At 33.8% G+C, this 13,076-nt stretch overlaps 1 protein-coding gene across 1 annotated transcript; it reads left to right on the forward strand.

Annotated features, from left to right (window-relative positions):
• The first annotated feature begins 73 nt into the window (after positions 1-73).
• Positions 74-13,012, forward strand: LOC118261863 (poly [ADP-ribose] polymerase). Its single transcript, XM_035572871.2, has 20 exons — positions 74-325; positions 1,237-1,378; positions 1,491-1,663; positions 1,867-2,060; positions 2,140-2,353; positions 4,112-4,217; positions 6,117-6,300; positions 6,424-6,640; positions 6,716-6,817; positions 6,894-6,999; positions 7,177-7,339; positions 7,500-7,656; positions 7,868-8,035; positions 8,384-8,520; positions 9,160-9,296; positions 9,583-9,740; positions 9,863-9,983; positions 11,472-11,631; positions 11,797-11,970; positions 12,492-13,012. The coding sequence occupies exons 1-20, from the start codon at positions 215-217 to the stop codon at positions 12,562-12,564; spliced, it is 2,997 nt and encodes a 998-aa protein (XP_035428764.1). The 5' UTR covers positions 74-214; the 3' UTR covers positions 12,565-13,012.
• The last annotated feature ends 64 nt before the right edge of the window (positions 13,013-13,076 follow it).

Raw genomic sequence — 13,076 nt, forward strand, 5'->3', positions numbered from 1 at the left:
TTGTTTTTTGTTGTAATAATTTTAGTTTAGGTTACTGTTTTGTTATATTATCACATACTTACTCTTTGTTTGTCACTCGCCAACCATATGTCAGTTTGATACTGAGCCGGTTTGTACTTGTCGGCCGTTAAAATTTTTCCGGGAAGAAAAGAGTTAAACTTTTGTAAAGTTGATATTTGTGTAAACTAAACAAATTGCAAATCAGTCTCTAACAATGACTGATCTACCGTACCAAGCAGAATATGCGAAAACCGGACGAGCAGCCTGTAAAGGATGTAAAGAAAAGATTGATCAAGGCGCCGTGCGTATTGCGATTATGGTTCAGGTAAGTTATGAAAATGTACAATATACTCATTGAGGGAACCTCAACTACACAAATAAATAAAAAAATATATAGGAAAATGCGATCTGATTGCTTAAACCTTATGAAATCATAAAATTGTATGAGGTTCAAACGATGCATTCAAATGTAATCACTATACCTATTGAGGTATACATAATTGTATGATAAGTGAAGTGTGTACTATTCCATATCAATACATAATTTTCATCCTACAATTTAGTTGTATATTTTCCTCTAAAATTCTAAATGCAAACAATCCATGAAAATGATGAATGCTCATTTAAACTGATTTTAGTGCATGTATAGGTCCTCAGTAACAATGAAAATGGTTAGATTGTTTCATTCAGGCCATCTCTGACTAACATAACATCACAATAGAAATACAGTTCCATGAAAGGGATGTAAGAATAATACAATAAAAATATATTTATAATGATGATTCATTTACCGCTTATAACTTATTGATAAACAATATTTGGTATGTACCTATATTTTGTTATTCCTGTTCAACAAAGTTTCCTGTTTCAAAATAGATAATAAATTCTAGAGATATCTATTGTAAAATAATCTAATAAGTGGTCTAGTTGATAACCTAAGGAGTTTTAGCCAAAGCTAAAATCATAAGTTGTTCAGGTACATCTTCTTAAAAGGAGGTTCTCCTAATTGTAGGTATTGGTTTACGCAATAAACTAGCTTCTGTCTGCAGCTTTACCTCCCTTCCTGTAGGATAAAAAATAGCCTATGTGTGATTTAAGACCGCAATAAATACAATTTATCCTTGTTCCAAATTTCATCCCAATCCCTTCAGCAGTTTTGACATTATGAAATAACAAACACAAACTCCCAACTTTCGCATTTATAATATTAGTAATTTATTCAAATAATGTTCACAGTCAGCATTTTTTGATGGCAAGCAACCTAACTGGCATCATGAAGAGTGCTTTTTCAAGAAGCAGCGTCCCACATCTGTGGCTGATATTGGCAACTTTAATAAACTCAAGAGTAATGACCAGAAGAGAATCAAATCTATTATGGGTATGAATATTCACTGATTTAAACATTTGAAGTATCAAAACTTAAGTTATGATATAAAGTATAATTTGGTTCACTTTAGTGCAATTTGTTTGATAATTTTTTTGTGTTCTAGAAAATTCTACTGGAATTGTGATGCCCACTGAAACTCCTAAAGGAAAAGGGAAAGGGAAATCCAAAAAGAGAACAGCTGATGAGTCTACCAATTTAGCTCTTAAAGATTTCAAAATAGAATATTCTAAGAGTAGCAGGGCTACTTGCAAACACTGTGAAATTAAAATATGTAAGGTAAGGTCTTGTTTAATGATATATTTTTGTAAGTATAATGTTGTAAAAACTACTCTGGTTATGGTAGATCAGAACACATTTATTTTTGTCACTCCTACTACTGTTGATAGCTAATTTAGCTTCACCTGTAGATATGACTGATAACAGTTGGAACCTTGCAGATCACCTCGTGCCACTTTATTATTCACTGAACCTCTTTTCAGGATGAAGTTCGTGTTGCTAAGATAGTGTATGATACTGAAGTGGGTGCCAAGTATGGTGGACAGCCATTGTGGCACCATGTCAAGTGTTTTGCAGAGGAGAGGAGCGCACTTCTCTACTTTGCAGGTGGTGAGAGCCTACCTGGTTTCAAAGACCTTTCCAAGGAAGACCAGGCGATGGTTAAAGACACGATCAAGTATGTTTTTAGTTAATATAACAATTTTGATGTTATTTTTGTTTTATTGATCAGTTATAATTCATTGGAATGTTTATAGACCATTCAAAAGTGATGAAGTTCCTGTCAAGAAATTAAAAGAGGAACCAAAGAGCGAAGCAGAATTGAAAGAAGAAAAAGCAAAAGAAAAGAAAATTGAAAAGCAAAATGCTTTATTCCATAAATACAGAAGTGCTCTGAAAGAATTAGCAAAACATGATTTGGAGGAATTACTTGAAGCAAACTCTCAAGAAATACTTTCTGGAAAAGATGAGGTTTGTTATTATTGATATTTTTTTTAAGTATTTATTAACCACTCTAACGTCCGGCCCGCGCGACCGTTTATCTCTCTAACGTCCAGCCGCGCACGGCATCCGAACCGCGCGCGACTCGCAAGTTCGTCGTAACAAAAAACCTATATAGCTACTGAACCGTAATGCCTAGAATAAAGAAAAGAATACCAAAAAAAAGATAGAAAAATACTCTACAATCTTAACGATTTTTTTAAATCTTTAGTTAATCTTTAAAATACAATAAAACGGGTTAAACATGAAACACAGAAAAAAAAACAGAATTATTTCTACCTTTTTAGAATATACGGCACAACTATTGCATATTTTATCAATAAAATATTTTTACAACAAACTAGACTCATTACCCTTTCTTTTGATGTATATATGATTATATTCGGTTAACTCTAAGTATTGTAATTAAATCGAAAGAAAACACTACTCGTAATTTTACACATCAAAAAACCTGAGGAACACATTGACATTATTATGGAATCTTCAATGAATTTAGTATATTTCTCTTTGAAAAATGTATTATTTTGCTTATTACGAAATGTATTTCGATATTTTATATACTATTGTAATGCAAAGTATGTAAAATATGTATAAACAAAACTAAAAGTGGCCAACACCATACGACCGGCCATTTTTTTCGAAACAATCGTTTGAAGTTAAAATTAGACTAGATTTATCAGCTAAAACTGTGATATTTATACATCATCGTAAAGCACAAATCTTCTAGTTTATTTTGATGTATAACACTTGCAAGATAAATTAAACAAAACTGTAGTATTTACGACATAATTGTTGGAACTCACAAAAACACTTCAAAAACGAGTCAACTAACTTTAAAAAATTATATTTTGTTTGTCAAAGCATATTACAACGCCATGTCTTATTTTTTCGTCGAACAATTTATTCAGCTGTATAGATAATCAGTCAAAACTCACCAAACAAGACCGTATTTTAAACTAGAGGGAGTTAAACAGAACTAGTCGCTTTGGATACTATAGTATCCATGGACGTATGACGCTCCTTTTTTTGGATACCGTGCTATCCATGGACGTTAGAGTGGTTAAGTAAGATTTAAAGTGTATCTAACCATAATAATATGTTACTTACATTAGGTAGTTGAAGGTTTATTGTATTGTCAGGAAACTTCAGGAGACTCGGTAAATTGTATGACGTCATAACTATTTAAATGCGGGTGATCAAGTGTTGTTGCGTAACATGGCACTCTTTCAAACTATTATCAAGTTGCATGCAACAACATGTATGAAACATGTTCAGACTTGCAATAATGACGCGACACTGAATTGATGTATAATTAGCAATAACCTATCACCTTTTAGTAGAGAGATGACTGATTAAGTGATGTTGATCTAGAGTTCATAATAATTCTAACTGAGGTCTGTTGTCATAACCAAGTTAGGTGAAAACCCAGATGCAATTAATTTCAGTTTACATGCTATTATTTGATTATGAAAAAAAAACACAATTATTCTCTCCTTGTACATGCATCGATCCGACCACCTAGGCAGCCAAATGAAACAAAACAGTTGACAGGCTGGAAGAAAATACCCACTGCATTAGGTTTGCTTAATTAAATTTTATGTGCATGAAATATACATTTATATTCAAATAAAATAAAATATAGGGAGACAATGTTCTTATCACTCTTCTAGTGTTGCGAGGTGCTAAACCTAAGCCCTAGAAAAATCTAAGCATGATCTTTTTTTTTAGTGTTTGGATCATCTCGCTGACTGCATGGCGTTTGGAGCGCTTGAACCATGCGTGGAGTGCAAACAGGGTCAACTGGTGCTGGACACATATGGTTACAAATGCAGAGGTAACATATATTCAAAATAAATTTCTAACCAACTTCAAAAGACGAAGTTATGTAACAACTTTAAAATATTGTATTGTCACGCCTTTTATCCCAGAAGGGGACCATCTTACTTCTCTCTCTCTCTCTCTCTCATCCAACTAAAAATATCATACTTATTAGTTCGTTTAATACTGTAGTTGTCACAATCGGGTGCGGATCTACGGATATTGCTACATAGTGTAACTTAATTGAAATTTTGGTCACCGAAGCAACACGAGAAAAAAATGTCGTAATGACTATGAGGCTAAAAGCGTATTTTTAGTTATTTAACTTTGAATTTACTTATATTATGTAGATTCCTACTTATTGATAAATAATATATCATGCATTATTTTTTATAATATGCCGAGGTGCACCTTAATCAGTGATATTGTTTTATAATCAATTCTTTTCGTTTCAGTTAATCTTATATTATTTTATTAGTTATCTCTGTATGTCTTGTTTGTTCGCGTATATTAGAAGGGGGAATCACATTTTATCGTGCGTAATTTTTAATCAATTTACCAAACTACTAGCTTTTGCCCGCGACTTCGTCCGCGTGGTTGGTGGTCAAAATCAAAACGCCTTCTACCCTTTTTATTCGCTATAAAAAGTAGCCTATGTTCTTTTGTTCCCCATTAAGTATCTAAATACAAAGTTTTACTGTTACAGCTTTAAAAATGACGAATTTCCATATGACCTTTCATCCCCTATTTTTACCCACTCTCCCCTATATTTTGTAATAAAAAGTAGCCTATGTTCTTTCGTTTCCCATTAAGTGTCTAAATACAAAGTTTCACCTTACTCATAGATCTAAACACCCCTCTCCCGCACGCGCACCCTTGGCCTTGGTGACGTCCACTTCGCAACGGGCCGTGCAGCAGATATCGTAATATTTTAATTTCACCACAACTTCAAAACCAAACGTCCAATTTTAATCATTCAAAGACCAAATATTATCAACATAAACTGTACTTATTGATGAAATAATTTATTTTGATAAGGATTAATAGCATGAGTAAAATAAACGCGTTTAAATGTAGTCCAAAAAAATTCAAGATTTTTAAATAAAAATGTGGTTGTTGTGCCTCACTCGACATAGATAGGTATAGTGTGTCGCGGACTTTTTTGTAGATATTTATAAGATCTACAATTAATTATAACATTTTATGGTTCTATCTTTTGTAGTTTAGGCAGCGTACGCAAAATAAGTAACTTCTTTGGTTGATTTTTTTCAGTTTGTGTCCGAAAAATCCAAATATCTTACGGAACCCTATTTTTTCCAAAATAAAATATAGCCTATGTTACTCGTGGATAATGTAGCTTTCGAATGGTGAAAGAATTTTTAAAATCGGTCCAGTAGTTTTTGAGCCTATTCGTTACAACCAAACAAACAAACAAAGTTTTCCTCTTTATAATATTATTTACCAAACTATATAAATAATACTACGATACTACGTATTTTATCGAATTATCGATTGAAAACTTGAGAATAAATTCGTCTTTACTATTCCCGGAACAATCATAACTGTCCGTTTACATAGACCGGCTCGGAGAGGAGAACAGATTCTAATCACATTAAAAACAAAGTTCTTAGTTATTGTAGTAAGGTTTATTTTTGCATGTGCACTGCTTTTGTCATTAAGAATACTTGAACGCGATTGGTGTAAATATAAGAGGAGCTGAACGGCTCCGACTACGCACTTTTTCTCGCTCGCGCAGCCGATCGGTACGATGTAGTCTGTGTGAAAACAAAAATGGGCACCGATGCCGTGTGAACGAACTGTAAGAACACCCTGTGTGGAACACCGGTGTTTGAGACACTCTGTGCAAATGGATAAAGATCAAAAGTATAGATGATACAAACCATTAAATCCTCAGGTAACCTCACTGAATGGACGAAATGTTCGTATGTAACTCAGAACCCGAAGAGGACGCCCATGAAAGTGCCAAAAGCGTTCGCCGGTGGCAGTATCTTCAAGAAATACAAGCCTAAAACTGATGTCAGACTATTCGAGGCTGCTATAAGACCTCAAGTTATCGTTAAAGAAGAAGCTATGGTTCCGTAAGTGTTAACAAAAATTTTACTTAATAAGTAAACAAATAGACATTTTGTCTATCCTTAAAAAATATATTTTGCGATTAACTCGTCTTTCAAAAGGAGAATTTAAATTAATTTTCTATGCAGTGTGAAAAAAGACATTCCAATTCCACCATTAAAGAATCTCCAGTTCTTCTTGTATGGAAAATTGAAGGATAAGGAAGAAACTAAGAAACGCGTCTTGAAGCTAGGAGGACTAGTAGTCAGTAAGCTGACAGATACCACAGTAGCTGTGATATCCACCAAAAAAGAAATAGAGAGGATGCCTGATAAAATGGAGGAAATAAAATCTAAGGACATTGAGGTAATGTTTATTTATAACTTTATATCTAAAACGCAACAATGTCCTTCCAATATTAATTGTTCCTCATTCTCGCAGGTTGTTGAAGAATCATATCTTGATTTAATTGAGCCCAATGGCACTGTTGCTAAATCATTGGAACTGATCAAAGAAAATAACATCGCCGATTGGGGATCGGATGTAAGTTTAAAATTTAATCAATCTGTTTGTACTTCATTATTGAATGTTTTAGTTAAATGGTATCTAATGTCTACAGCCAGCTTCAAGGCTTCCTCAAGATGTTTTAGATGGAAAGTCTATTCCTAAATCTGGAAGCATGTACGTTAAATCATCTAAATCGGCTGTCAAGTTGAAGATTCAGGGTATGTATTATAAAAATCTCTATACATACATTTTTAAAAGATCTCAAATTATTGCCGACTTACATTTTTTATAGTTTAGTAATTTGGTTGATAAAAATAAAGTTAGCTGGAATAGTTTCTAAATAAAGTACTAATATGTTGAATGTTACTAGTTATGTATGTATTATTATGTCCTAGGTGGTACAGCAGTGGATCCAGCGTCTAAGTTAGAAGACGAAGCTCACGTTTATCAGGATCATGATGGTACTAAATACACAGTGGTACTGTCACAGACTGACGTCGTCGCTCAAAAGAACTCTTACTACAAGATGCAAGTATTGGAATCCGACAATAAGAAGAAGTTAGTATTTCTCATTTATTTTACTATCCCATTGCTTTTATATCAAACAATGTACTTAAAACATTTCCATTACTTAGCAATTGATTGATAGATAACATACAGCCAAAAGTAATATGGCAGAAGCCACAGACATTAATAATGAGTTTGTATCACTCCTCAGGTACTGGTTATTCCGTTCATGGGGTCGCATCGGTACAACCATCGGTGGCAGTAAAGTAGAGAGCTGCTCGTCTGCTAGTGAAGCAGTGCTTAAGTTTGAAAACCACTATACAGACAAAACGGAAAACCTTTGGGAACTCAGAAATAACTTTGTGAAGGTAATTACTTTGTAAAGATGTTTATGAAGGTGTGTTGCTATAAAGCTTTGATATGAACCCTAGATGAAAAAAATATGTGTAAATAGCTAACAAATATAATATATAATGATGTCACGGTATGCAAGTTCAGACCTAATGTAATATTCCTCTTAAGGTGGTATTAAAATCAACAAGTATTTTGTTTTTAATTTGTGTATGCAAAATTTATTAGGTACCTGGGCGATATTACCCATTAGATATGGACTACGGAGCCGAGGATCCCGCGGCATCTAAAGCACTAGTGGTGGACGACAAATGTGGTCTACCTCAGGCAGTACAACATCTTATTATCAAAATATTCGACGTCCAAGGCATGAAGAAGACATTGCTGGAGTTTGAGGTAACTATAGTAAATAAAGATTATTATTATTAATGGCTTAGCTTTTTATTATTAGCTTTCGTATCGTATTCCATTGAAACTGATTTAAAAAACACAAACACACGTATACTCGAAGTTTGATAATTCTCAAGATCCGAAAGATGTCGGTAGAGCGACACGACGGCAAACATCACACTTAGAAATAACGTGCTTTCCAACACATTAGTAGGAAAGCACGTTAGTAGTTCACCCAGCCACTATCTTGACTAAGAGCTTTCCCAATCTCTACTCCCTCAAAACATCGTGATTCCTTAACGTATATACTTTATTTGTAACAAGTACATTAACACTATTAAACTTTGATTTCAGCTTGATACTGAAAAGATGCCACTAGGAAAACTATCGAAGAAACAAATCAAGTCGGGCTACAAAATTTTGTCGGAACTTATGAATATAATTGAAAGTGGAAACCCTAACCAAAGCAAAGTGATCGATGCCACCAACAGGTACTATTTCCTTTGTTAAAAATGTTTCTTTATACTAGAACTAGCAAACCCGGCGAACTCTGTTTCGCCACCAATGATTTTCCCTGTTTTCCTGCTTATCTCCTCACGGAGCCCGAAACCTTTCCAACGAATGCAAAACCGTAGAAATCGGTTCGTGCGTTCTGGAGTCATAGCGTCAAGAAGGAAAACCCGTTTATTTTTATATCTTTATATATATAATTCTTCTGTACGTGTGTATGTCACTGAACTCCTCTTAAACGACTAGACGGATTTTGATGAAACTTTTTGTGTGTGTTCAAGAGGATCTGAGAATGGTTTAGATTCACAATTTTGTCCCGCTGGACAATGTTTTTTTAATTAGTTTTTAATTTATTAGTAGTTGTTGATTTTGGAATGTTTTACATTGGATCCGACAGACGGCGCTACCATCGCAGTGTCAAATATTAATGACGTTAGATATTGTCATAACATTTGAATAATAATTTTCATCAAAAAGGTCCAGAATGTTTTAGCTTATTAAAAAAAGAATAAAATTTTCAAATTAACGTGTAGACAGGACAACGTCTGTCGGGTCCGCTAGTTATATTATAAATTTTCTTCTGTCTTGGTTAAACAGTATATGTTAATCTTATGTTCCAGATTCTTCACATTAATCCCGCACGACTTCGGAGTGAAGAATGCCCCATTGCTAGACAACATGGAACTGATCAAAACTAAAACAGCAATGTTGGACAACCTACTCGAGATTGAAATAGCTTACAGCTTGTTAACATCAGGTAAAGTCATTTTGTATATAATATACCATGTTGTTTTGAGCTCAAACTCTTAATGGTAAGGATTAAAAAGATGTTAAAATAAAATACACCTTAATTAAATCGGTAATTCCGTTAGGTTACAACACTGGAAATATCGACTTTCGTAATATGTATTTATAATTAAATAATAAGAAATTGGTTCAGAGCTAATAACTTATGGTGATGATATTGGAGAATGGAAATTCTGATTCTGACTCCAGATTTATATTAACATTTGCGGTACATTAACGAGATTTCTTTTCTTCAGATTCAAAGGAAGAAAATCCCATACCGGCTCACTATTTGAAATTGAAAGCTGAAATTACACCACTGCACACTGACTCGCCCGAGTTCGCACTGATTAAGGAATATTTAACCAACACACATGCTCGAACACATTCCAATTACTCCTTGGAGATACAAGAGGTGAGTTTCGTAGTATTTTATGTAATCCGTTATATCTCTTGTACTTGTACCATTAATACCAAAACAAATTCTTCGTACATTGACATTCACTGTTATAATTCACTGAAACTGTTAATTTGCAGGTATTCAAAGTAATTCGTGAAGGAGAAGACAAACGCTACAAGCCTTTCAAGAAACTGCACAACCGACGACTGTTATGGCACGGTTCACGCATCACAAACTTTGCAGGAATCATTTCTCAAGGTAAAACTTATTTAAACAATATTTAATTTTATGTTTGACTAGCTTTTGCCCGCGACTTCGTTCGCGTGGAATAGTGACTTCCGGCAAATTTTTGGTTTTAACCACATAGTTCCCGATCTCGCGGGATCTCTTCAAAAATGAGATGTGGAAGATATTCCAGGGAACTCTTCAAAAATCAACATAATGAGCTCTGCGTTTGAATTTAATAGATGTATACTCACTTAGGGCATTGAAAAAATAGTTTAAAAACGGACTTAAACTAACTTAAAACTAAAGAAAGCTACGAATTACGAATTTATAACAATTAAAAAAGAAACTATATTACAACCTATCCTCTATGCTATAATAACCAAGCTTAAACTAAATAATTTAAAAGAAACGACTTAAATCTAATCTAATTAAAAAAAAAATAGACTTACAATTTTATTAAAAAAACTAACTACAGTAACTACTAATAATCGATATCAAACTAAACCTACGTTAAATAGTTTAACCAAAAAACCAGGAAAACCCAACAAATAAACTTATTAATTGACAAATACAACGAAACCAATTTAGAATATACGAAACAGCAGGACCACTACAGACAAATAATCATACGACTGATAATACACTTTTTCTACGATAGTACCGAAGCGCTCGGCCGATACCCAACCAAATGAATGTAACGAAACCATAGCGCGATCTATTTCGATCCCAACGCCATCTATCGAGGATAAAGACAACTTGGATTATTTATTTATACTCCGTTCGGGCATTTTCTTTGTACTAAAAGTTTAATTATATTGATATTATTTTTTTCATACCTTTTTACTATTTATTTACTTTTTTCGATGAATTAAAACAATAACATGAACCGAAGTCGTGTAACGATCGACATAGAATTATTTATAAATAATTTATTTCTTATTTTTATTTTTTGATTTTTGAAATAAAAATATATCTATGTCCTTTCTAAGGTTCTAAACTATATCTGTACCAAATTTCAACCAAATCCGTCAAATAGTTGCGGAGATTAATGGTATAAGCATAGAATGTTCGACGTGATTCTTTAATTTGACATAACTTTTTTATTTATGAACCGATTGACATGAAACAAACACTAAATGTAAATTTAAGCATCCCACAATATATTCGTGAAAACCGCATCCAACTCGGATCAGCCGTTTCTGAGATTAGCGCGCACAGACAAACAGACAAACAGACAAAAAAAAAGTTAATTACATTTTTGGGTTCGACATCGACATAACAATAACCCCTGCTATTTTTTTTATTTTTATTTTCAATGTACAGACAGCACTTTTCTACGATTTTATTATATGTATAGATACTAGCTGTCAGATTCGTGAATATTTTACTTCCTAACTACATAAATAATGTAACTATACTATGTCTTTCCCTGCCTTTATCCGAGCTTTTTATCTAATTTGCCGCAAGAATATGCCAGCACCTACGTTCCATTATTTAATTAAATTTATTTCGATACAGGTCTCCGCATAGCGCCACCCGAGGCCCCAGTGACTGGCTACATGTTCGGTAAAGGTGTATACTTCGCGGATATGGTGTCCAAGTCGGCTAACTACTGCTGTACCAATGTTAAAAATCCAACTGGCCTCCTGCTTCTGTGTGAAGTCGCACTAGGAAACATGTATGTTACTTCTGAACTTTGGCTTATTTTTATTAACGTGGTATTACATTTATGTATAAGTTACGCGGGTTGTTCTGTTTGTAAAGTTGTAAACATGGTGCACATATTTGCAGACAATATTGTCTAACACGATTATGAGACTAAGTAGTGCATTAATGATTACAGGAAGAAATGCTATGCAGCTGAAAACGTGAAACTGCCACCGAACATGCATTCCGCGTGGGGAGTGGGCTCTACGCACCCGGACCCCAGCCAGGACAGAGTGCTGGACTGCGGCACCGTCGTACCGCTCGGCAAGCCTGTCCAGAATAACGAAAGATGTTCCTTGCTCTACAACGAGTATCCTTTATCAATCACCAGCCTTTCACCCGTACCACCCGGTTGAAATAATATATTATTTGAGTGTTAGTCACAAAGAGTATGAATTATTGTACTACTGCACTATCATCGAGTAGTGCTCGAATACTAAAATGCTACTCAATTTTAAATTGTGCTATCTATGTCATTTTACAAAAAGAATTTAGTGACAAAACTATTCTTGAGAGCATCTTGAAATTGAGAGACGTTTGAGTATTTAAATGTAAGTTCTTCCCATTTTGCATAAAGAACAATTACAAAACTAACATCTATTTGAGGAAACAGTCTTCAGATCTAACTTCAAATATTAGTCGGAGAGTTTACAAAGTAAAAGTGCTTGTAATCAAAATAGCCAAACTAGTTCATTAGCCTGTCTTTTAGTGAAGTCGGTCCGTATCGAGATACGGACCGACTTCACTTCGACTTCTTCGTATAAACAAAATCAGCGTTTCATTTGACATTATTGTTCTGTTATAATAATATCTTCCTTAGCACGCACTCAGATTCATCGTATACGATGTTGCACAAGTCAACGTGAAGTATTTACTCCAAGTGAACTTCAATTACAAATTCTAATTGTATTCAACCAGTTCTGGTTGTATAATTTGTGTATGTTATCATTTCGTCTTTCGGTCATTGCCGATTACGTACCGTCAGTACGAAGAAAACATAAATTTTCATTGTTATTGGAGCTTAGTGCCTAAAAAGGAGATTTGTTATTTGTAGTTACCTCGTTTTCTAAATCATCCAGCTTTAGCAACTAAGTCACCAAACTATTGTTATGTCCTATTAACAGTTACACAATGTAAACTGGTTACTTCCATATTTGATCAATATTTCCAAAGCGTGTAATCGTAAATTCACAAATAATGCTTTATATTTTTATATGATAAATAATTAATTGTTTATGTTATAATAATTCGTGATTATCAGAAGTGATTATGTTTTTGTCTGTTAATTAAGTCGTCTCTACTGTTTTGAAAGCAGTATGTATCTTTTCCATAAAAATGTGTGTTATCTGCAAGTGTTATTGTAATTTGTTTAAACCAGTCCTCTCCTGTTCATCCTTCTCTTTATCTTTTAATTTC

The sequence above is a fragment of the Spodoptera frugiperda genome, chromosome 20 (assembly GCF_023101765.2).
Source record: "Spodoptera frugiperda isolate SF20-4 chromosome 20, AGI-APGP_CSIRO_Sfru_2.0, whole genome shotgun sequence".
NCBI classification, from domain to species: domain Eukaryota; kingdom Metazoa; phylum Arthropoda; class Insecta; order Lepidoptera; family Noctuidae; genus Spodoptera; species Spodoptera frugiperda.